General features: G+C 43.8%; 3 protein-coding genes across 3 annotated transcripts in view; all 3 read left to right on the top strand.

Moving 5' to 3' along the window:
* LOC117887172 (zinc finger protein 501-like) overlaps window positions 1-26,338 on the top strand; it is a 1,015,593-nt gene that overhangs the window by 214,881 nt on the left and 774,374 nt on the right. The window lies entirely within an intron of this gene.
* On the top strand, window positions 1,164-3,260 carry LOC117887200. The gene is made up of 2 exons (XM_034789554.1): window positions 1,164-2,200; window positions 2,330-3,260. Exons 1-2 carry the CDS (start codon window positions 1,904-1,906, stop codon window positions 3,014-3,016), a joined length of 984 nt encoding a protein of 327 aa, XP_034645445.1. The 5' UTR covers window positions 1,164-1,903; the 3' UTR covers window positions 3,017-3,260.
* LOC117887198 lies at window positions 4,826-10,216 on the top strand. Its single transcript, XM_034789549.1, has 4 exons — window positions 4,826-5,370; window positions 5,505-5,570; window positions 6,197-6,316; window positions 6,458-10,216. The coding sequence occupies exon 4, from the start codon at window positions 7,916-7,918 to the stop codon at window positions 8,972-8,974; it is 1,059 nt and encodes a 352-aa protein (XP_034645440.1). The 5' UTR covers window positions 4,826-5,370; window positions 5,505-5,570; window positions 6,197-6,316; window positions 6,458-7,915; the 3' UTR covers window positions 8,975-10,216.

Genomic DNA, 26,338 nt, shown 5'->3' with positions numbered 1-26,338 from the left:
TGTCCAGTTTTAGGCCCCACACTACAAGAAGGTTGTGGAAAAATTGGAAAAAGTCCAGCGGTGGGCAACAAAAATGACTAGGGGTCTGGAGCACGTGACTTATGAGGAGAGGCTGAAGGAACTGGGATTGTTTAGTCTGCAGAAGAGAAGAATGAGGGGGGATTTGATAGCTGCTTTCAACTACCTAAAAGGGGGCTCCAAAGAGGATGGATCTAGACTGTTCTCAGTGGTACCTGATGACAGAACAAGGAGCAATGGTCTCAAGTTACAGTGGGGGAGGTTTAGGTTGGCTGTTAGGAAAAACTTTTTCACTAGGAGGGTGGTGAAGCACTGGAATGGTTTATCTAGGGAGGTGGTGGAATTTCCTTCCTTAGAGGTTTTTAAGGTCAGGCTTCACAACGCCCTGGCTGGGATGCTTTAGTTGGGGATTGGTCCTGCTTTGAGCAGGGGGTTGGACTAGATGACCTCCTGAGGTCTCTTCCAACCCTGATATTCTATGATCATATCTATGTGGAAATTCATTGTTTAATGGTTTTCTGTTGTTGTCTTGCTTCAACTCTACTCCTCATGTTAAGTACTACTCAGAACTACCAACTTTGTTAAATTACTGTTCTGCCCTGTACCTTTGACTGTTCACACCAGTGCTTTTCATCGTTAAGACTTTTGTCATTCATGGGAGTGTTTTTTCACACCTCTGAGCAACAAAACTTTTAATGACAAAAATGCCAATGTAGACAAAGCCTTACACTTATCTCCTGCAGTTCTGCTGTCTTTGTACGTTTGTGAGTGAGAATTATCTGCCAGCAAGAGGATCATTCTTAGATCTCTCTCCCTTGTAACATTACACTGTGTGTGTGTGTGTGAATGAGAAGAGCTATTGTCTAACTTCAAAATCTCACTTCAGTCTTTATTATGTGTGTTCTAAACTTTAGAATATTTTAAAGTTTTTAACTACATTGTTATTTAATGTGCTAAAGACTTACACTCCACACTAGCCTCATTCCAGTCTTTGTTTAGGAACTTCACTAGTTACTATTTTACCTTTGTTTACTTTAAATACAAAAGCAGGGTACTTTGTGTTATTTCTTTCAATAGTTGAATGTTATACTGTTTACCCATTGGTGTATGGAATTATTTTTAATAATCTCTCTCTTTCTTCCAATTAACTCAAACACCAAGATCTCCAAACAGTACACTGCCTTCCTATCAACTTTCTAAGAAAACTCCCTCAACCTGCTTCATTAAATTTAATTTGAGTATCTTGGTTAATCAAACTGATTTCTGAACTTGCAGTTGTGAAATTGACTATTAACAGTAGTATAAGAGTCCTACCGTCAATCAAACCCTAACCCCGCCCCTTGACCCCCCCTTAAGCCCTGCCCCTTGACCCCTTGGTCCCTCCCGCTTGTCACCGGAAGTCGCACCCCATGGGTGTATTACTTCCGGGGTCAAGGTGCCACCTGACCGGAAGCAAGGTGTGTCATGTGACCCCTCTAAGAACTCCTCCCACCACCCTCTACCAATCAGGAGGGGTTTTGTCCCAAGAGGATCTCCCCAAGAGGAGATTTTGACCAATCAGGGTGACTTCCTGGGCAGGGGTGAACCATCCGGAAGTGGGTCATGTGACCCCTCTAAGAACTCCCCCCACCACCCTCTACCAATCAGGAGGGGTTTCGTCCCGACAGGACCACCCCGAGAGGAGATTTTGACCAATCAGGGTCACTTCCGGGGTGGGGGTGACCCCTCCGGAAGTGAGTCGTGTGACCCCACTAAGAACTCCTCTGAAGGCCCTCCACCAATCAGAGTGCAGCACCATTACCCCATAAATCCCAGCGCCAGACAAAGGAGGCGGCCATCTCTTACCAAGCTTTTTGAAATTGCGAAAAGGCTGCTGAGAGGAAACATGGACTCCTTCACCATCCCCAGGAGAACTTCGGACTTTGTTTTAGCCCCGAGGGTCTTTGACCATCCACGGAGAAAGCGCTACATCAGTGACAGTTCTGAGGAGGAGGAGGGAGCGACCGAGGGGAGCCCTTTGGCCCCGCCGTTGCTGGATACACCGGAACCCGACCCCGAAACCCTCATGAGAGACCCCGATGAGCATGGCGGTCTCTCTTTGTCCACCCCCTCAGAGGTGGAAGGCGATTGCGGTTCGGGGGAGTCACCGGCGGACAAGGCGAACGGAAAAGACTGTGCTCAGGTAAATGAATAATTAAGACGCGGTGGTCGAGGAGGGGTGGGTAATGGGTTAGGAACCGGGGGCTGTGTAAATTAAAAAACAAGCAGTGGGGGTGCTTACACGGTTTCTTTTCTGAAAATTTCTCAACAGCTCGACAATGCCTTTCTAGAGGACCCAGAGGCCCTGGACAGTGTTGCATCAAGCAGCGAAGATGAACCTGGTCCACCATGTTTTTGCTCAACACTGATACAAGTTGTTGAAGAGGACTCTGAGGATGATGGCTATGAGGAGTTTAGGAGGCGGCTTGGGATAGAACTAACTGAGCCAGTGCCATGTCATGAGCGTAAAAAAGTCATGCGGACTATTGTACGCGTTGCTGTTTATGCTATCCTTAAACACTGCCTTAGGGAAAAGTTTTTTGAAGATTGTGAGGGCTGTGTCATAGATGCACCAGGGCAAAGGCACCATGACTGTGTGACTTGGACTTCAGTGGATATAAACTGCAAGCTCCAGGGCCTATGTGCCGAGCTGTGTTTGGAAAGCTTATTAAACACTATTATTGCCATAGGTTATGGTATGCAATGTCTGTGCCTAACCCAAGAACATTTAGCGCAAGGGGTGACCTTGATAAATGCTGTACAATTCAGTGCAGACCCTGACCGTGTTCTAAAGAAAATGACCAAACCGGAAAATGCCTGCTTACAGCGTTATATTGACCGTCTAGTCCGCACAGAGAGTTACAGAACCCTGCTTAAGAAAAAGACTATTTGTAAGAAATCTAAAAGGACTAAGTTAGAGAATGGTGAGGGGACAAACATGCGATATAAAACTTGGTAGCTGTAAAAAAATTTTTAAAAAAGAGGGGGTTTGTGACTATCTGTGTTTTGTTAGAAGGCCTTTGGCCCTTAAGTGAGCTAAAAAGTTTTAATGAAGCAGTTTGGTTTGTTTTCAAGGAGCTGTACGTTTTTTAAAATAAAAAAATAAATTGCTTGTGAGAATTAGCTCTTTTGTTTTTGTGTGCATATAGCAAAAAGCTTAAATGTATGTTGTGGTGGGGGAAGGGAAAAAATCCTAAAAATGTGCTTACAATAAAACAAACAAGGCTAGTTCAGACAATAGAGTTAATATGGAGATATACCTATCTCATAGAACTGCCTTTACTAGCAGGACCAAGTATTGGTTTTGCCCCAGATCATAGACTCATAGACTCATAGACATTAAGGTCAGAAGGGACCATTATGATCATCTGGTCTGACCCCCTGCATGCTGCAGGCCGCAAGACCCTTCCCTGTACTCTACCGTTGAAGTCCCCAGTCCTGTGTTTTAGTGACTTCAATCGGCTGAGACCCTCCTGCTAGTGATCCCTGCCCCATGCTGCGGAGGAAGGCGAAAAACCTCCAGAGGCTCGGCCAATCTACCCTGGAGGAAAATTCCTTCCCGACCCCAAATATGGCGATCAGTAATACCCCGAGCATATAGGCAAGAGTCTCTAGCCTGACCCTTGTTGGCCATTATGTTGTTCATGTACCATTGCTTGGTTTTCCTTGACTACTATGTTTTATCATTAAACCATTCCCTCCATAAACTTATCCAACTTAATCTTAAAACCAGACAGGTCCGTCGCCCCCACCGTTTCCCTCGGAAGGCCGTTCCAATATTTCACCCCTCTGATGGTCAGAAACCTTCGTCTAATTTCTAGCCTAAACTTCCCCCCGGCCAGTTTGTATCCATTCGTTCTCGTGTCCACATTAGTACTAAACTGGAATAATTCCTCTCCCTCCCTTGTATTAACCCCTCTGATATATTTAAAGATAGCAATCATATCCCCCCTCAGCCTTCGCTTTGTCAGACTAAACAACCTAAGTGGCCTTCTCAAGGCTTGAACTCACAACCCTGGACTTAGCAGGCCAATGCTTAAACCACTGAGCTATCCTTAGTCTGTTGAACCGAATGGGTTTAACCACACACACATCCCTCACTGAATAGCCAGGGTGCCTGCAATTACTTACCCTTGTTGCTATAGGGTTACATTTGATGGGTGTGTACCCATAGTAAGGGGTGAGTGAGGGTGGATGGTGAGTTCTGCTTAATATGAAATGAAATTAAACCTCAGGAATTCACAGATGCTATTGGACAGTTTTAAATATAACCCTGGGGTTGGTAGAGCACTATTGGACAGTTTAAAGGACCCAGGAGTTGGTGGGACACTATTGGACAGTTTAAATATGGCCCAGGAGTTGGTTGAATGCTATGGGTCATTCTTTCTAGGCAACAACCCCACCCCCAAACTTTAAGCATGAAAGAAACATGTTTTAAAAAACAACTGTGAAAGTTACTAGTGACCCCCCTTAATAGAGCAGTCCTTATGTCAGCCAGCGGCCATTAGGGGAAAGCAGACACCTTAAGGACACAGTAGCCTGAACTTTTCAACTGTCTTCCCCTCAAGGCCTTAAGGTAGTTGGAGCTGGTCCCAAGCCAGTTTTCACTGACCAGATAGCAAAAGCACGGGTCTGACAACCACCAATCAAGTGTTAACATTGCAAGGACCTTTGTCTGAATGTGTATAAAGGATCTGTAAAATGTGTGTAAGACAGAGTTTTTGTACCAAGGTGCAAAGCTCTCCTTTCTTCTGCAGAATAAAGCAACTCCTCCTTATCCCTGTCTGGCTGTTATTGGCTCTCAGCTAGGTGGACCCGATAGTTCGGTGACACAACCAAGCACCAAGACATTCATTGATGTCTGCAAAGGGCCCCCACTTGGAAATGGATACTGTTTAATACTGTAAGAAAGCCACAAATGTATTTTAACTTAAACGGGGGGGAGGGGGGAAGCCCTGTTGTGCAGACAAAATGGTTTCACTACCCTAGATCACAAAAGGGAATGCTATGGGAGGGGTGATTAAATTAACCTGTTAGCAACTGTGTTGAAGTCTGTTTGAAACAATGGGCTAAGATGGTATAAAAACCTCAGGTATGCTGGAGCTTGTCCTTTTCAACAGAAAACTTTCTTGGATAGCTGCTGGACTGCAAAAAGAGTCAAGACTTGCTGTCTTTAACGCTGAAACTATATATTATATAAGGCCACTCTTTGCCCATGCTGTTTTAGTAAATAATGGTGCCTATGTTTATTGCAGTGTGATCTGTTTAGCATGGAACCAGTAACTTTGAACTGCATTTCACCACCAGGCCAAGGTAAAAACCATTTTAACTATAGTTGTGCTTAATACTGTTGAATTAAAAACAAACAAACAAACAAAAAGTATTATACAGGCTGCATAGGGATTTGGTGGTAATACTAACATTTTTGCTTGTTCTTGAACCTGAAGGCCCAAACACACATGAGGGGGAACAGAACAAGCATGTGCCTGCAACACTTTATCCCATAGTGAAAGGTAACATTATTATTATTATTATTTTTTTTTTGCAACTGGCTTTTAAATGCATGTGGGTTTTTGAAAAGTATATGGCTGCAAACTTGGTTTGGTGTGTTTTATAAAGCTGCTGTTTTGTGTGTGTGAGAGGGATCTGTGCAAGGCATAGTTTTTTTTTTAAGTACTTGGTTTGTATCAAACTAAGGGTTTTTTACTGTGCATAATGTCATGGGTTTTTAAAAATGGGGTTTGAGGCACTTGGGGAGAGGGAATGCTACTAACTAAACCAAAGCCACATGGCTGGGGGACAGAACAACCATGTGGCTTTTAAATGCATGTGGGGTTTTGAAAAGTATTTGGTTGCAAACTGTGGGTTTTAAACTGGTGGTATGTGTGTTTCAAACTAACAAGGGTTTCTGTGCAAAATGGATTTTAAAAGCAGTTTTGGTTTTTATTCTGCAAAATGAGATGTATTTAAAAACCTGTGTTTGTTGTACAGCCTGAAATGGATTATTTTGTTGTAAAGCTATGACTTTTTAAATAGAAAAACACCCTAATTAAGTAAGTGTGTGTGTGTGTAATATGTATATGTATGTTTACAAGACGGTTTCATGTGTTTTATAATAATGTTGTTGTTTGCTCCACAGTACAGTCAAAATATGAGAGATCCTTAGACCAGAGAGAAAACAAGCTGAAAAGAAAAAGGAAAGAGACAGCTGAAAAGGAAAATTCACCAGCATCAGTGGCTGATGGATGGATGAAGCCCTGTAAATATATTTTGCTTATTGGTTTGGTTGTTCTATGAGGTTTTCTATTTTATGTAAATACATAGGTGTGGGTGAGAGAGATGGTAAAGTTCAGTTTTTGTAAAATGTTGTTGTTGTTGTTGGTTTTTTCCCCCCTCATAGGCCTGGGCAACTTTTCTGACAATGCTGTAGTCAAAGCTACAAGGACATCTCCTCCAGAACTGCCAACAAACCAGGAATCTGCTTTGAGACCTTTAACAATGCAAAACAGCACAAGAGTGCAGCTGAAGCATCCGGGCAGTCCAAACCTCATATACGTCCAACCCAAGGACAAAACAAAAGACTCTGGTAAAAAACAACCATGCCACCACAACTCCAGTTCCTCAGTGGCCACCACCACACCAAGCCCTGAGGAAACTGTGAGCGAAAACACCCACATTCACAAACCCGGCGCATGCGCTCTAGGGGTTGTGAATAAAAAACCAAGAACTGACAAACCATTCTCCCAAAACCATAAGCTCGTCACAGCTCCTCCATATTCTAGTTTTTGGGAAGGGTTTGAGGCTTCCCTCAGAAAAGTGATGGAGGCTGTATCCTCGGGTAGTCTAAAAGAACGGGATTCTAGAAAGAAATGGGAAAAATATGATGCTTTGTTCAGAACCATGCTGAAAAACGTAAGGGCTGGAAAGGGTGGCTCTGAGCAGGCATGACTAGTCATGAAAAGGGGCCTGGGTAAAAGGGGCACCCTCCAGGGTACACATCAGCTCATGTGTAAACAAAAGGGGGGACAGCACTTGGGGGATAAACAGATGGCTGCCAAAAAGTTCCAGGCCCGGGTTGTTGTAAATTTTTTTAAAAGGGCTAAAGAGGTAATGAGGAAAAAAATACAAAAACAAAAAGAGATGCCCCTTACTGGAGGCTCTCAAACTGGCTTGTCTGAAAATGGGGAGGCGGAATCAGACTCTGGTTTAGCAAATTCCCCAGATGGCTCTCTAGACGGGTCCCGTTCTACTCCCAATGACCCTCATGGAGGCGCCTCAGAGTCTGACTCTCAAATAGCCTCTGATGTAGAAGATGCCGCTAATGATCCCGTAGAGGAACCCCCAAGTAACCCCGAAAATGCTGAGGTGTATATGGAGAGAGTGAGATGTTGGCAACGTGAATTATCCAGTTTTGGGGGGTCGGTGTATTGTGAAGAATTTTGTTTTGTGAATCTTGAGCAAATAAATTCAGCTCAGCAGGTTGTTGAAGCCATACACCGGGGAATACAGTTAGTGCTCGATGACATTAATGGTAGGATAGATCCTGATGATTATGTTCAGTTACATTTAGAGAGCCGTAATTTAACTAACTCTTTGTTTTCGGTCAAAAGAACTAGGGATGAGCTGTCTGCTGAGGATTTCTTAAATCAGACCTCAAAACTGCTACAGAGCAATAGAGAGTTGCATGTCGATGGGACATTGCGCCTCGTTGTGACGGTTGTAAAAAACGGGTGGGGGCTCTCGTAGAGTTTTAAATTCTATCCTTAATAGTCAAATTATTCATAAAAAGAGACTGTGTTTAGTAGACCTGACTTACACCGGTACCAATTTGTGTTTTGCGGGTGGGCTCTTGGCCGTCATGTCCGATCGTAAACCTACGGACGCGGAATTGTTAGCGGAGGTGAGAAAGTTACATGAGAAACTGAGGTGGTCAAATCAAAAAAAGGTTATGCTCAATGATGTAGCAAAGTTTGAACAGCATTTAGGAGTTAATATACAGGTGGTGCTGTATACGGTGAAAGGTGCCTGGGGCTTTTTTAAAATGCGGGGCACAGTGTACCCCAAGACTTATTTTATCCTGTTGCACGATGAGCATTACTATGGGGTTTTGGATGTAAAAAAGTTGTTCGGAGCGAAAAATTATTGTGAGTTTTGCCACACGGTGTACAGCCACGACCACTCTTGCAGGTATCTTTGTCGCCTCTGCTTGAGCGTAATGTGCTCAGACAGCGTGGGCGTGCAGCAGCAGTGTCCTAGCTGTAGACTGTATTGTCGGTCCAAAGAGTGTTTAGACAGACATATTGACTGTGCATCAAAAAACCAAGTTGAATGCCTGTCTAAAACTTTGTGTGAGAAGTGTCAGTCTTACGTGGACAAGCGGCATAGGTGTAAAGGGAGACGGTGTAAACAGTGTCAGGGTTTGATCGTTGGTGATATAGACGGTCACCTCTGTTTTATGGACAGCCTTAGAAAGCCTGAATCTTCAAAAAAGTATATTTTTTTTTATGATTTCGAATGCACTCAGGAGACCGGGTTGCACACTCCCAATTACATTTTTGCTATGTCCCTAAAGTCAGAAAAATCCTGGGAATTTAAGGGCGATGAGTATCTTTCTGTGTTTGTTAAGACCTTTATTGGCAAAGTTTCGGGCACACAATTCCTAGACACGTTCCTAGCGCACAATTCTAAAGGTTATGATGCGTACTTCATTGTTAGACAGTTACTCAAGGAAAAGATGGGCCTAGAACTGATCACTCAGGGTAGTAAACTAATGTGCGTGGAAATTAAGGCCCTGGGCATTCGTTTTATAGACTCTTTAAACTTCTTGCCCATGAAGCTTAGCAAGCTACCACAGGTGATGGGGTTTGAAGGGTGCAAAGGGTATTTTCCACACTTTTTTAACACATTAGAAAATTAAAATTACGTGGGGCCTATTCCCGGTATGGAGCACTATGGTGTAGAAAGCATGATGCCCAGAGAAAAAGCAGAGTTTCTCAACTGGTATCGGGACCACAGCTCTGAGGCGTTTTACTTGCAGAAAGAGCTCGCGTATTACTGTCAGCAGGATGTAAAAATTTTGAGACAGGCCTGTATCCTATACAGAAAAGAGATTATGAAAATGACGGAGAAGGGAGATGTAGTAGAGAAAGAACCTGGTAAATTCACCGAGATAAAACTGTGGATAGATTCATTCCGGTACATAGCCATGCAGACAGATGCCAGTGTTATGTACAGGTTTATGTTTTTGGAGCCGAACACAGTAGCTCTTCTCCCTCCAGACAACTATCACAGGCAGAAAAAGAGATATTTGACCCCATCTATTCAGTGGCTGTTGTATATCTCTCACAAAGAAAATATACAAATACGGCACGCTTTACAGGGTGGGGAACTACAGGTAGGCCCCTACTTTTTAGATGGTTATGCCGATGTTGATGGGGTACGCGCAGCCTTTGAGTTTAACAGGTGTTTTTTCCATGGCTGTGTCACCAGTTATTGTGAAAAAGCACAAAATCCTATGACTGGGACATCTTTTGGGTTTCTTTATTACAAGATGCAGCTCAAGACTGACTATCTGAAACGACTTGGTTTTGTAGTGAGGACTCTTTGGGAGCACCAGTGGGAGGTGATGAAAAAAACAGACAGGGAGCTTGCAGACTTTTTAAACCGAGCCTAGTTACCCCAGCCTCTTATGCCTAGGGATGCTCTTTTTGGGGGGAGGACAAACGCTATCCGCCTATATTACAAGCCTAACCCCAGGGAAGAAATCCACTATTATGATTTTACCAGCCTGTACCCTTTCGTAAACAAAACCAAAGAATACCCTATCGGACACCCTGATATAGTCTATGACAAATTTGGACCCCTTGCAAATTATTTTGGAATTGCAAAAGTTAGTGTACCCCCCACAAGGCCTCTTTTTCCCATTGTTACCTGACAGAGTGGGTGGCAAGTTTATGTTCTCGCTATGCTGAACCTGTGCGGAAACTGAGCAGCGGGAGACATGCACCCATACTGATGAGGAGCGGGTCATCCTGGGGACTTGGTGCACGGTGGAATTGAACGCGGCCATAGCGAAGGGGTACGCGGTGGTTAAGATCTATGAAATCTGGCATTTTAATGAAAAATCTGACAAACTCTTTTCAGAGTACATAGAATTACACCTCCGTCAGAAACAAGAGGCTTCAGGGTATCCCAGTTGGTGCACAGACGAGGAAAAACAAAATAAGTACGTTAGCGATTTCTACCAGAAAGAAGGCGTGCATTTACGCCAACACGAGATCAGATCAAACCCTGCTAAACGCCAAATTGCTAAACTGTTTTTTAAATTCTCTGTGGGGTAAATTTGGCCAAAGATCCAACCTACCCAACACCAGCATCGTGAGAGACCCTGACGAACTCTTGCAGTACCTGTTCTCCCCCAGTTATGAGGTTTCATCCTGCGAGTTTATCGATGATGAAACAGCGTGCGTGTCATGGAAGCACGCAAAAGAACGGTACTCTGTCTCTGGCAATACCAATGTTTTCATAGCTTGTTTCACCACCGCTTATGCCCGCTTAGAATTATACAGCCTCCTAGACGGTTTGCAAGAGCGGTGCCTGTACCACGACACTGACTCGGTGATATTTGTGAAAAGGGAAGGTGACTGGAATCCCCCTCTGGGGGATTATTTAGGGGACTTCATAAGCGAGATCCCACCAGTTCAACACATCAACGAGTTTGTGTCGGCAGGCCCGAAAACCTATGGGTATAAGCTGTCGGGTGGAAAGGCCTGTATGAAAGTCAAAGGTATTACCCTAAATGTAGCAAACTGCGAAAAGATCAATTTCAACAGTTTGAAAGATCTAGTCCTGGACTATTGCATGGGTCTGCAAGAAAACACTTCAAAAAAGATAGAGGGCTGCTGCACCTCTATCGTAAGAAACAAAAACCAGTGGCAAATTAAAAAGACACAAAAAGTGGTTTACAACAAGAGGGTCCGAGGAGAAGGTTTTAAAACCCTGCCCTACGGCTTTTGAAAAAATGGATACGAGGTGGAAACACCCCTTTTCTGCAATTCTCGCGGGGCCTAGCAACTGCGGGAAAAGTTACTTTATAAAAAACATGTTGGATAATGCCAAACACACACTGTCTGTTATGCCTGAGAATATCGTGTGGTGTTACAGTTGTTGGCAACCTCTGTATAAAGAACTGCTTTGTAAATATCCCTTTATCAATTTTGTGGAGGGGCTGCCTGATGCTTTTGACGATGACTGTTTGTTTCCTACTAATAAAGTAAATATGATTATCATAGAAGATCTGATGAACTCTGCCTGTGAAAGCGATGAAATCGAGAAAGCCTTTACCAAGTATGTGCATCACGGAAACCTGAGCATTATGTATATAGTTCAAAACATATTTTGTCAGGGAAAAAAGTCACACGATTAACCTAAACACAAAGTACATGGTTCTGTTCAAAAACCCCAGAGATAAATTGCTACGCTCGCTCGGCAAATGTACCCCGGCAAAGCTCAATTCTTTCTAGAAGCTTTTGAGGATGCTACCCAAAGACCTTATGGCTACCTGGTGATAGATTTAAATGCTTCCACACCAGAAGCTTATAGACTAAGAACTGGTCTTTTCCCTCCAGACTGGCCGGCGGTTTATACTTTGAAAAGAACAACAGCCGGGTATAAAAAGAGATGACTTATCGGCAGGCCCCTTTTTAACAGCCGGGGCTGCTGACCAAAAACATGTTTAGCTGCGTGAAGAGAAACCTGGGCCTTTCAAAATTACTTAGCAAATCATCCCCACAGCAAAGGAGGGCTATACAGTGTTCGGCCTCTGACGATCTAGTAGCGGCCATCTCAGAAATAGCGCTCAATACCTTAAAAGGAAACGTACCTTTAACACAGAATCAAGTGTGTGTGCTGAAAAAGAAACGCACGCTTATAAAAACTTTGTGTAATAAAAGGGTTTCACTTAAAAGAAAAAAGCATCTGGTAAAGCAGTCTGGGGGGTTTATCGGACCTCTGTTAAGTTTTGCTATCCCTCTGATAACGGGGCTTTTAACTAATCGATAATGGAGTATGCAGAAAAAATGTTTCTGGTGCCCGGCCACCAGTTGGAGCAATTAAGGGCTCCCCCTCCAGCAGAGGAAAATATCAGAACAACCGCAACTCGCTTACTGGATGCTGAAATGAAGTCTGTTCTTCAAAGAACTGACTTGGCCGAATACGAAAAGGCTAAACTTTACAGCGCCGTGCTTCAAAGGTACCTAATGTACGTGAAGCAGAGCGATGCGGATAAAGGGAAAATAAGTCTGTTTCTACTGGAACAGGAACAAAGTGTGACTGCCAAACCCCCAGAAACACCAAAGAACTCAGTCTCTGTTGCTCAGGAGGCGTTGGATAAGGTGAATAAGCATTATAAGAAAAATGCAATAGTATTGCTAAATAAGCTGGGCCAGGATAAAAATCTCTCTTCATGGAACGATACAGGGTCTTTTGTGTATAAAGGCTCTGTGGTTAATGGTTCTAACATGCTCGACTTAGTCAGGGCCATCACCCAGACTCGCTCTGTTCCTAGCAGACATGTACCTAAAGGATGGGATGTGTTTATGAATGCCATGGTGGAACTGGACGTACCATCTTCCATCATGGGCAATGCGGCCAACAGAGATCTTTCAGAACGCCTCAAGGCCTCGACGGCTGACACCGGGGTGGATCGAGAAACCGTGACCCCTTTTTTGCCATCTAAAAAACAAAAATTGGCTAAAAGAGCCGAATGGCTCAGTGTGTAACGTTTTTCACATTCTAAATTAAAAAAAAAAACTGGTAATGTTTTGCTTTAAATAAAACATTTCTATAATTTAAAAAAAAATCTGTGTACTTTTTTCTCAATTGTGTTTTTTTTTTTTTTTTTAAAAACCCACCAAACATCAATTGTTTTTAAACCCCTCACCTGGGGTGCTTTATTGGGTAACATGGCTATGAAAATCATTGCAAGATACACATGTCTGGGCTTGTTAAAACATGGTTTGAGTAAGGCTAGGCATGCCCAAGAATTTAAATTTATATTTTTACAAAATTCATCACCATCCAGTTGTTTTGCACTAAGTCGTTAGAATACAATTTTAAAATCCGGTCAAAATATAAACCCTTGCTACGATGATGTAAGAAAAACACGCAGTGATAGCCGCAGGCGATGGAGCAGTGGTCTTGTAATTGTCTATTGTGAAACACCATGTCTGTGGCATTTTTGTTTAAAAATTTCATAATGCTTTTAGGAAACAACACACTGTTCGGGGGTGCCCATATGAGTCAAAAAACTCTCCACGGTTACGCTCCGCCAGATACAAGGTGAGCCAGTGTTTACCCGGTTGGTTGTGTGGATGCATGTTCACCACCAAGCCTAGGGGCCTCTGAGACAGCTTGCCTCCTGGGAGCCAATCGCAAGGGAACACATCCAAGAAATTCTTTTTTGTGTAAGGGTCCGTTGATAAGACATGTGAGAGCTGCACGGTGTCCATGTTCACATGTAGTCAAACAGAACGTTTCTCTTCTGATTTATTTCTATGACATTGTCAAAAACCCCATACACAATCATATTGACAGTAACCGTTAAAGCCTTCCCAAAACGTATTTCTGCTCTCAGGTTCCTGGTTTTAATCAGGGAATAGTGATCAGCGCATTCCTGGTTGGGAAATAGGTCAAAGGCAAACAAGGTGTAACCCTGTGCAAACTCCTCACGGTCGATTAACAGAGAACGATCTTTCATGTGTTTACCAGCTGTCTGCACCAAATTCATGTATTCTCTCATGCAGCGTCCTGCCTCGAAATCCGGTTGCAGAGGCTTGGTCGGTATCTGTTCACCATCCACATACAAGGCCACAAAATTAATATCGTAATGTTTAAAATGAAAAGGATTTTTAGCGTAACTTCTGCTAAAGGCATCGTTATCCACAAACCCTAGGACAAGCATTTTGGGTAACTGTCCCAAGAACAGGTTCTCGTGGTTACTGACCCTGCTGCCCGCGGGGATGCTAAACATTTTCATTCCCACACGGTCCACGGGGTATTTAGCATTAGCGGTAAGCAGGGCCTCCACGTGCCCCAGACGGACTCCCGGGGCCACCCCCCGTACTTTCTTCACAAAAAGGGACGCTGATACAATGCGCAGTTTAAAGCCTTCAGCCGCACTGCCCATTAAACAGAAAGCGTCTTTACTGCGCGTCAGTTTAATTTTCACATCCACTCTGTTTAACAAAAGTTTTTCTTAAAAAAACAGGTCGCTGTGTAAATGGCCCAGCAGCTCTACCGTTCTGCTCGCGGCCGTCAGCTTTGCACGCCTCACAAACCCTAAATTCCCTCCATCCAACTCTGTTTCTTCATGTTGTCCAGCAGTTTCTTTGTAAAACAGGCCGGCGGAAAATTGCGTGGCGAGGGTGTCGTTGCTGTAATTGAGCACCGATTCTATAAAGGACCTGTAAGGGTAACAGTTGTTGCTTTGGCTTATGAGGTGGTCTCCCAGCATGACATCCAACTAACTGAAAATAGAGGCCATGGGGTAATTCACCAGGCCCACTTCGGTGTCCATGGCGAGTTCAGTTCCGTCTCCTTTTACAACCTTGCAACACAGGTACAGCAGCGTGTTGTTTAAATCCATATAATCTATGCCATTCCCTGCTACAAAAAGTCAATGGGGGCAGACTCTGTAATGGCCAATAGAGGTGGCACCTCGATGTAGATGCTTTTCTCGATGCTGGTCTGCGTAGGGGCTATTTGAAACAAGTCTAGTTCAGATTTGGTGCACTCTTCAGACCCGCAGTGAACAAAAGCCATGTTGATTAAAATATGTCTCTTTTACCAGGCAGAGCGCGTCTCCTCTTTCGCCCAGGCTTCCTCTTGGACTTTCGCTTATGGCCGGCCCTGCGTGTCAAAGCCCTTCTTTTAAAGGGTTTCGGGGGACCTGTGCGTCGCGGGTATGACGTATTTCTCTTTTTCTTCCTCCTTTTAATGTACATCAGCCCCGATCCTTCCTGTGAAGCTGTATTCCCCACCTTCTCCAGAACAGCACAGGAGACATGACCTACCACATCTTTAGCTATGTTTTGAGCGGCGGTTTTTACGTGGGGCTTAATAATCTCTAGCCCCCTCCTCAAAAGCAGTACGGCTTTTCGAAAGAGGCTATGAAATATTCCACCCACACCCACCCCGTACATCATGGGGGCCCCATGATATCCAGGAAGGGCGTATCCAGCCTGGGCTTTGTAATAGTTCCTGTAGATGGTGGGGTCGCCATAATTTTTTGCGATCGCCATAATAGGGTTTTGCTTTTTTAGAAACCTCACTCTCTCTGCGGCTGCAGATGCAGCTTGACGATCACCTTGCGGAAGCGAAATGAGACATGTCTGTTCTGATCTGTCTTTATTTCAATGGTGATGGTGTTGATGTGGTGTTTACTGACAGGGACGTAATGAGGTTTGTCGTAGGTGATGGTAACAAACTCGTTGTTCCTTCCTCAGACAGGGACGCAGCGTAACAGGGGAACACAAAAGTCCCCCACAAACTGGTGTTCTACAATACCGGGTATAGATACAAGGAGTTAAAACCTCCTGTGATGTCTGCTAAGAAGGGGAATTTTTGGACGTTGCGTTTGTGGCCCAAACCCAGAATGTTAGCTAGCTCCCCGCCAGTAGAAAACACATACATAAAATTGGTAGATTTAAGTCTCACTTTTCTACCCACAGGGTCGTAGTTCATGACCACCTCAGGCGGTCTGGGATGACGAGCCACGTTGCTGTTCATATGCTCCAGTAATTCAGGTATGGTCGAGTAATAACCTCGTCGTAGGATGAAATTCCACGTTGTAGCTCCAAAGGTGATTTCGAAAGGGGTGTCTTCGTTGATAGTATTCCAGCTGTGCGGGTATTGTATTTCCACTAATCCCACCTCCCAGGCATCCAGGAGATCCAAGGGCTTAATTAGCCGTATTGTAAAGTTTGAGATAGTGTTTTGGGGAAAAACTGCAGAGCTGGTATTGCTGGGCAAAGTAATGTAAAACCCGCTGTCGCTCATTTCTCTCTCTCTCTCTCTCTCTCTCTCTGTCTTTGCAGAAGGAATCTTTTTTGTTCATGTCTAGATGTCACAGAGTTGAGAAGCTTCCACTCAGCTGTTAAACTTATCGGGCCACCCCAACCATTTCACCAGTAGCTGCTTTTTTCTCCCTTTTCCTTTCTCTGCTAGAACTTTTTCAATCCTGTAAATCCTGTCTCGTTTGGGGTTTACTTTTTTGTAATTCTTCAGGGTAAAAAGATCCAGTAACTGCCTCACCCTTGTAATCTTTTAATCAGTATACAGGTCTCTGGCCCCTGGTTAAGGCTTCATCCACTATGAATATCTCATCGGTAAACATCTGTTCATAACCTTTTTCAAAAGTGCCTTTGGTCACCTTTTCTAAAAGGGGCAACAACCGGTTTTATTTTAAAACCATCTCCGTAAACCGTTTTCCATACCTTCAGAGAATTTGAAGGGTTAGCATCAACGGGTCTGGTACGTATAGTTCTGTGAAAGCTCTGGTTGTAACTCTTTATAAAGTCAGGTAAAACGTCAATGTAGCGAAAGGTGTTATGGGCTGTCAAATATCTCCACATCCTAGTTTTTAAAGTTCTGTTAAATCACTCCACAACCCCTGCTTTGACTTCATTATTGGTAACAAAATGGTAAACTCCATGCCGCTTTAACAATCCACTTAAAGGTTTGTTTAAAAATTCTTTCACCTGATAGGTTTGTAATTTTTGAGGCACGCGACCTTCACTGAAAATAGCATTAAAGGCCTTGGATACCTCACCACTCGTCTTGTCTTTTAGGCCTAAGGCCCAGGCATATTTGGATAGCATGTCTATCACTGTTAAGATGTACTTAAAACCACTGTTGTGTTTCGAGAATTGGTGCATATCCACCAAATCTGCCTGCCACTGCGCATCCACATCTGAAACAATGGTCTTGTTTCTTTTAAAATGTATTCAAGCCGGTTTGTAAAATCATGTAAGCATTCTGGTCTGAAAGCCATGCTGTTACCTGTCTTCTGTTTAAAGTTTTACTATGCTTTCTGGCCACTTGAAAAAGAGGGTTGACCCCGCCGAAGCTCCCAACTTCCCCAGGGGGCATAATATATTTTCTTTAACAGAGCCGTCTATGTAGACATGACTGTTACTGGTACCGTCTTTTACTACCACGAGTATGAAAGGGGACACATTCATATTGACACATTTAAATAAGTTTTATTAATCTCCTGGTTTAACGCGACCTTTTACAGCCGCCTGTAAAAATGGATGCCATGACCCCTACCATAAGGGAGTCTCAGATGGTTCATTCTTCCATTTTGTCCTTTTCAGCTTGAGATCTGTGTCTCAGACATGAGCAAAACAGCTGACGCACGATATATTTACTCCCACAGGGTTTCCAATGTGTCAGTTCTTAAAGGCCTCTAAAAAGGCATTGTTGACCTGTTGAGAGATTTTCAGAAAAGAAACTGTGTAAGCACCCCCACTGCTTGTTTTTTAATTTACGTATCCCCCGGTTCCTACCCCATTACCCACCCCTCCTTGACTGCCGCTTCTTAATCATTCATTTTACCTGAGCGCCGTCTTTTCTGTTTGATTTGTCCGCCGGTGCCTCCCCCGAGCCGCGATCGCCTTCCACCTCTGAGGGGGTGGACAAAGAGAGGCCGTCACGCTCATTGGGCTGCCTCACGAGGGTTTCGGGGTCGGGTTCCGATGTATCCATCAACAGCTGGGTCAAAGGGTCCTCCTCGGAACTGTCACTGATGTAGCACATTCTCCACACAAGTCCAAAGGTGGTCGGGGCTAAAACAAAATCTGAAGTTCTCACGGGGGTGGTGAAGGAGTCCATGTTTCCTCTCAGCAGCCTTTCCGCGATTTCGAAAACACGTGTCCTTGGTAAGAGAGGGCCGCCTCCTCTGTCTGGCGCTGGGGCTTATGAGGTAATGGTGCTGCATGCTGATTGGCGGAGGGCCTTGGGAGGAGTTCTTAGTGGGGTCACATGACTCACTTCCGGAGGGGTCACCCCCGCCCCAGAAGTGACCCTGATTGGTCAAAATCTCCTCTCGGGGTGGTCCTTTCGGGACGAAACCCCTCCTGATTGGTAGAGGGTGGTGGGAGGAGTTCTTAGAGGGGTCACATGACACACCTTGCTTCCAGTCAAGTGGCACATTGACCCCGGAAGTAATACCCCCATGGGGTGGGACTTCCGGTGACAGGCGGGAGGGACCAAGGGATCAAGGGGCGGGGCTTAAGGGGTCGAGGGGTGAGGTTAGGGTTTGATTGACGGTAGGGCCCTTATACTACTATTAACTCCACCATATCAGAGTTAATCCTCTTGCTCTGCACTGTTGTATAAAAATCAAATTGGGTGATTCTTTTACCCCAGCTTTTGCACATGTTATTGTAACCATTTCCAGTCAACACATGTCTAAATACTGCCTAATTTTGATCTGTCATAATTGTATGACTCTCAATTTACTTGAGGGATCATGGTTAGGCTCAGAATACCAACTTCTCAAAACATAAGTATAAGTAGTAGTATTGTTATTGCAAGCTTTTGTTAAGATGGCCCTCCTTTCACTTCTGTTGTCCTCTTCAACCTCTCTCATTTCATCCAAATTCATTTTTAGTTTAAAATTGTAATATCAAGTTGAATTATAGGTTGTTGTGATCTATTTACTTAATTGAGTTTATTTATCTGATACTATTTCTTTAAGTTTAGCTGTTGAATTCTGTCAATAATGCTTAGTTACTAATTAATTTTATTTAGGAGAAACAACTTGTGGATGTTATTAGTATCCTAAGTAGTTTAAGTGAATAACATTGTGATTAATGCTCATAGCTTTTTCAATTGTATACTCAGTTTTATAACACTTATCCATACGATATAGTTAAACAATCTTGGGGGGGGGGTTACTTTCTCTTTTAGAATTTTGTTTAGTTAAGAGATTTTTTTTAAAAGAGTTGGTATATTATCTTACTCCTTTTATTTGCCTTTTTTTACTTGGTGTATCTTATTTGCATAATCTTTGTTGATTTAATTGTCTATCAATTTCTTCTGTCATTTTGGCTTACTAGATAAATGTTTCTTTATTTCAAAGTCAACTTCAATGTTCCTCAATCTATAGGAGAAAGAATCCATGGTAAATTATTGTGTGTTTACCCCTAATGGAATCACATTGTTGACCAAATTAAACCACAAGTCCATAACACTTCATTTGACTGTGACCTAACTAAATCAAAATATCCATGATGTTTAATGGCCAGACAAAAGGAAAAGTGGAAAAATACAGCTTGTGAAACCATAGCAACTGTTTTGCAATGACACCTACCATATAAGAAATGGTATTTTAGTAGGACTGTCAATCGCAGTTAATGCCTATGATTAACTGAAAAGAAAATTAAAGTGTTATATTTTAACATGTTAATCACATACCTCTGGGTGGGGAGGGAGGCACCAGTGGGGGGGCTGAAGTCAGTGGCGTAGCCAGGTTCTAACATCAGGGGGAGTGAATACATTAAAAAAAGGCGCCACCCGACATATCAAATTACATACTTTTAAACTTGTTATACATATTTATTTGTACTTAAAATAAAAACACTTGCTGACCTTTCCTTGCTCATCCCTCCCATCATCCATTCCTTGTAGGCATTCTCCAATCACCTGTTTGAGATGCTTGCTCTTCCAGCTTGGTCTGCAACCCTTCCCTACGAATATTTCCCCCTTGCTTGGGACGTAGGCTTCAGAGAGCTTCTGCAGCTTTGATTTAAAGTAATTCTGAGCCACCTCCACCTTCAGATCCTTGAGTTCTTCAGTCCAGTCCACTTGGCGCTTCCCTAACTAATTCCCTTATTTTTTCAAGTTTGCCCCTTTGAAATCAAGGCCCCTAGTTGCAGAGCTCTTTTTGTTTATCCTTCCATTTAATTTAAACAGAATTAGCTCATGATCACTCGAGCCAAGGTTGTCCCCTACAACCAGCTCTTCTCTGAGGTCCTCACTGCTCACCAAAGGCACTTCTAAATGGCTCCACCTCTTGTTGGTTCAGCACCTATTTGGTAAAGAAAGCTGTGTCATCCAGGAAAATCTGGGCCCTTCTATTATTAGTAGCACTTGTCCTCCACTCTGTATCTGGGAAGTTAAAGTCTCCCACAATCACACAATTCTGAGCAGTATTTTATTTAATTAAAAGCATTACAAAGGTTTCTCTCCCTCTCCATATCCAGATCAGATCCTGGGGGCTTTAGCACATGCCAGTCACTAGCCCAGGGGAACCCCTCTGGTAGCTTTCTTCCCCCAACTGATTTTCGCCCAGACTCTTTCTTATCCATTCCATCACTTCTCATTTCTGTACAGTCTGCCTCCTCATCAATACACATTGCTACTCCAGGGCATCATTCTCATCTTCGCCCCTTCTTTCACAAACAGCCCCTTGGCCTCAGCGCTGCCTCCTTCATTTGCAGCTCCTCCACCTTCCACTCCTCCCTGCCCAGGCTGTTTCTGTGAAGCCTTCCAGCAATGACCTTGGTTCTGCTCCACCTCAGGCTTGGATCAGCCTCTCTGGCTGAACTCTAAGGATATGTCTACACTGCATGATTCCCAGGCTGAGCAGAAGGACTCATGCTTGCTTAGCTTGAGCTAATGGGTGCAGACATTTGGTGTGGGCAGCAGTTCGGGCTAGTGCCCCTGTTTGCCCACTGGGATCCAAGCTCAGATGGCTAGGCAGAGCTACACCATCCACAGAACTGTTCTTAATGCTAGATCAGCTTGAGCTAACACGAGTCTCCCTGCTGCAGTGGCTAGATGCTCCCTGCACTTCTTGGGGCAGAGACCTGCCTCTAGCCCTCCAGCTCTGTTGGTTACAAAGAGGTTGGGGGTTCAGTGTCTGTCCCCCTCCTAAGTATTTAGCTCAAGGCTGGATGCTGCTAACTGGCAAACTCACAGGGCAAGTGGTACAACTCAATTTGTATTTTTTTATAATTTCAACAGATAAATTGATTTTAAAAAAAGCATAAAAATAAGTTTTCGTGGTTGTGCAAAATGATAGGGGGAAAATGCTTAAAACCATTTTTATCTTCACAGTTGCAGGAAATTTCAGGGGGGAGTCAGGCAATATTTATTTAACAGTCGGTGCTGACATTGAACAAGTGAAAGCTTCATAAACCGTTAAAACACCCGTTGGCAACATCACCTGTCAAACTATACAGAATGTCAAGAGCCTTAAATCAAACTCTGAGAAGTAATCAAGCTACCTTGCCTGTCAATTTCAGTTATCAGCAATGGGGGGGTTTTGGTCAGTTTGTGCATGTGTGATGAAATCTACGATTACTGACATTTACCAATTTGAGAAAAAAAATCTAATTTTTCCAAACCTCCTCATGAGCAAGAGCCTAGAAGCATCATGGACAAACATCTCTAGGAAGCTGGTTTTCCTATTGGCCAGAAAGCCAGAGTCCAGCCCAGCCCAAAGACCAGGTTGAAAATTACTGCTGAGAGAAAACATGTCTGCAACATTTTTAAACAGTAGAGTGCCACCCTTCCCTCCCTGGGCTGTGGCTGCTGCAAACTCTCACACGTCCTCCCTAGGAAAACTGTAGGAAGGTTTGTCTAACACCTAGGGTTAAGGGGATCTGCCGGGAGCCTCCGGGATCTGCCGGGAGCCTCCTCCTCCTCATCCCCGGGGAGCCAGGCAACCAGCTGAAGCTGCCTGCAGCCCCAGAGTGAGCGAGCAGGGATGGGGATGGGGGAGGAGGGTGGTGCGGAGCCGAGAGCAAGCCGACGGCCGCACGCAAAACCCAGCTCCAGACTCCGAGTCCGGAGCCCAGTGCTGGCTGCACAGAAAGGCGCAGCTTTTGGAAAATGTCCTCAGGGGAAGCGGCTGCTTCCCCATACCCCCCTTAGCTACACTACTGGCTGAAGCCCCAGCCTGCAGCTCCAGAGCTGGATGGGGGAGCAGGCTGAAGACACCTGCCCCAAGAGGGGCTGAAGCCCCAGAGCATCTGAAGCCTGGCACCCCAAGCGGGGCTGAAGCCTGGAGATCTGAGCTCAGAGAGGAATTGGAGCTCCAGAGCACCTGAAGCTTGGCACCCCAAGGGGGGCTGAAGCCTGGCACCCCAAGGGAGGCTGAAGCCCTGAGCCCTGTGCCCCGAGAGAGGGGCTGGAGCCCAGAACCCCATGCCCCAAAGGAGGCTGAAGTCCCAAGCCCCAAGCAGGACTGAAACCTATAGCCCCGAGCCTATATTTGAAAATATAGAAAACTTCAAAAAATATTTAAATAAATGGTATTCTGTTATTATTTAACAGTGCAATTAAAACTGTGATTAATCAAAATTAATTATTTTTAATCGCTTGACAGCCCTACATTTTAGTAAAATCTGTGCTCTCACAAACAGAACTGTAAGCCAGGAGTGTAAATTGCTTTTTTATTAACTACCAGTTTGTGTGAATAGAATGTATTGGGGTATCAGTTCTTATAAGTAAAATGTTAAAAGGTATTAATTAAAGTATGGGCACAGGTTATTGTAGCAACTATAAATATAAATCGAAAAGCAGTGTTATGTATCCAAAATAAGTAAGCACTCAATTGTGAATAAGTAAAGTATATTATATTTGCGGTCCTTTATATTTTATGTTAAATTCTCTAAGCTGTATGATAGGTAAGTGTTATTGGTTTTGTATAAACTTCTGTTTTGTTTCTGTGCTAAAGAATGAAAACTTAGCAAAAGTTAAAATACAGGAACCTTGTGAAACACAACAACCTCTAGATATTGTACTGTACCTAGCTACTGCAATATATGTGGAGGTAGATGTGAAAAAGTCTGTAAGGTCTATATTGTTAACCAATTGTGACAGACCCAGACCAGTGGGGTACAGGAGTCAGGTAGAGGGCAAATATACTGGTCACTGGATGAGTAGTTTTCTGTTCTCTGAGTGACCAGAGAAGGGGCTGCACTAGAGTAATCAGGAACCTGCTAGAACCAGTTAAGACAGGCAGGCTAATTAGGACACCTGGAGCCAATTAAGAAGAAGCTGCTAGAATCAATTAAGGCAGGCTAATCAGGGCACCTGAGTTTTAAAAAGAACTCACTTCAGTTTATGGTGAGAGTGTGAGGAGCTGGGAGCAAGGAGCTGAGAGTGAGGGGGTGTACTGCTGGAGGACTGAGGAGCACAAGCTTTATCAGACACCAGGAGGAAGGTCCTGTGGTGAGACTAAGGAAGGTGTTTGGAGGAGGCCATGGCGAAGTAGCCCAGGGAGTTGTAGCTGTCATGCAGCTGTTACAGGAGGCACTATAGACAGCTGGGGCCCTGGGCTGGAACCCGGAGTACAGGGCGGGCCTGGGTTCCCCCCAAACCTCCCAATTGACCTGGACTGTGGGTTCTTCCAGAGGGGAAGGTCTCTGGGCTGTTCCCTAACCCACAAGGTGAATCTCTGAGGCTAGAAAATCCACCAGTAAGCGCAGGACCCACCAAGATAGAGGAGGAACTTTGTCACACAATATTAATAATATTTACAATATTAACATTATATCTAATATTGTACATACTCCTTACACTGTTTTCATGTGATGATCTTCCCAAAATGTTTTCACTTGTGTTAATCAGAGAGAGAGCTGAAGTGTTTTAATTCCAGAATGAAACACAATATACCAGGAAAAGGGATTCCTTTAAACTTTTCTGATTTCTGAAATGCTATGATTGGAATGTTCAAAACAATTTTTTGGTCTTTTGTACATGCATCTCAGTGTTCCTGTGTTGTGCATGGTCTGTATAACTGTCCAAATGTAAAAAGTATGCCATGCTGAAACTTACAGCTTATCTCCCACATACCAGGTGTAGAAATTATTGATGTCTTACTGTCCGTGAGAAACATGTCAATGAAAATTCATATAAAAGATGTATTCGGTAAAGTGTTGTAAGGAAAATTGTGAAACTCCTCCCAGTCAGATATAAATACAGGAGGGGACAGCACAGAATCTTTTAGATGGTTTGACAGTTACAACTGTTCTCTTTTCGAGGGTCAGTAATGTATGTACTCTTTTTTTCTGTATTGTGCTGTATTAATCTTTGACTAATAATTTTTGGTCAAGCCTACCCATTTGACATATCACACCTGCAACAGCATTAATAACCATAATCAATAATTCTATTTTTTTCATTTGGTTTTCCTGAACTAGTCATATAAGAAGCAATTTATAAATAAGTCCAATTATCACTTTTGATCATTGTTTGGTACTTTTGATAATTTTACTTTGAAACTTACCTGGCATCCACCCCCTTTCTACCCCACACTCCTGTGATTCTGAGAGACAGCTTCACCTCTGCATCCTGAGCTTGTGAACCATTTTGCTGGACACTCGGACAGGAGAAAGGAGCTGTTTAACTATCACCTGAGTAGCTGAAGAATGACAGTGGAGTGGGTGTTAGGAAGACTGAAGGGAAGGAGGAAGAACCATCTGGCAAGGCTGGAGGCTGCTGAACAATATCTGCCTTTTGTCATAGGTGTTTGCTACGTTTTGCACTACATCTGTCAGAGCAAAGGGGAGATGCTCAGTGATGACTGGGAGATGGAGAGACTTTGTGTATATTATGAACAGTCACAGAAGGGGCCTCTGCAAGATGTCCCAGCTGATCAGAATACAGAGTCAGGGATGTGATGTGCTCCAAAATTGATGTCCGAGTGTAGTGGTAGAATATGAATGTCCTGTAACAAAGGGAAAGAATGCAGTGAGTTTGGGTAACGATTTTATTAAGAATTGATATTATTAGACAGGGCTTTGGAGCGGAGCCTAGAGCTGGACTGCGGAGCAGTGGAGCTGCAAGTTTTTGCCTGGAGCTGGAGCGGAGCCGGAGCACAGCTCCAAAGCCCTGTTATTAGAAAAAATCTGTACCTAGGTGAAATTTTTCAGCTGAGTTATACATGATCAAACCTTTGATTTAACACGATACGGTGCAAACCTAAAGTCAATGGACATGTGGCAGAACATGCCCAAAGTGATGAACATACACATGGCAGTGCTAATGGTCTCACAAAAATGTGTAGATGGCAACTGTTCTCCCTGTCTTGGTGGGTGGAATGGTGCAGGCAGGGCTTGCCATTTGGGGGAGTGAAAGGTGGCTCCCACTGTCCTGTGTCCTCCACAGGCTGCAGGACATGGCTAGGTTGGGGTACTGGCCATGAACATAGCACCACAATGTGGTTCAGCACAACTATTTGCCCCTTCACCACATCCAGCATCCTTTCCTGCATGTCCTTTCCCTTGTCCACAAGCTCTCTTGAGAGGAGGGGCCATGAGAGTAATTGAAAGTACATCTCTTCAGGCTGCCTTTCTATAGGATGTTATCTTGAAGCTAATTCCCAAGAGGGAGAAGTATCTCATTCAAAAAGGCATTTGACACAATGGGAAGATATGCAGCATTGCTCTTAACCAGGATGGTGATCTTCCCCCTTCCCAGCTGCTGTAGTAGTGAAAGGGAAACACCACCTATATTGCAGCCCTGGGAAGGCTGCATTGCCTTACAAGGTGCATGCCAAAATACAGCAGTCCCTCTGTCTTAAATTCTCGTTCACATCTCTTATTACACCTACAGATAAGTATAAAGAACACTGCAAAATAAAGAGACTTGTGCAGTTATTGGTCTGAACCCAAGATCTTTACACAATTGCCTTATTTTGTATGTCTGATGAAATAGCTATGTAACCTCATTTGTGCCATTTATCCTCATAATATGTTGCCCTGGAATTGAGGGGAATGTTATCCTGGAATTTGATCAAGCTAATTGCAACCTTTGATATAGAACCATATTATGATTAAGATTGTTAGGAATGTTTTGTTGATAAATATTTTATTGAAGTTAAGTGAGATGATGACCAGTAGGGGTCACAATGAGCTGTGTGTTTTGTAAAAGTCAGTTAAAAAAAGACTAGATAATACAGTGTACTTTGGAATAGTTCTCTGAAGCTATCCAGAGGGTATGTCTACACTACGAAATTAGTTCGAATTTATAGAAGCCGGTTTTATTGAAATCGGTTGTATACAGCCGATTGTGTGTGTCCCCACATAAAATGCTCTAGGTGCTCTAGTCGGCGGACCGCGTCCACAGTACGAGGCTAGCGTCGACTTCCGGAGCATTGCACTATGGGTAGCTATCCCACAGCTATCCCACAGTTCCCGCAGTCTCCGCCGCCCCTTGGAATTCTGGGTTGAGATCCCAATGCCCGGATGATGCAAAACAGTGTCGC

The sequence above is a fragment of the Trachemys scripta genome, chromosome 14 (genome assembly GCF_013100865.1).
Source record: "Trachemys scripta elegans isolate TJP31775 chromosome 14, CAS_Tse_1.0, whole genome shotgun sequence".
In the NCBI taxonomy this organism is placed as follows: Eukaryota; Metazoa; Chordata; order Testudines; family Emydidae; genus Trachemys; species Trachemys scripta.
The sequence above is the reverse complement of the archived record's forward strand: the minus strand, read 5'-3'. Positions and strand labels throughout refer to the sequence as shown.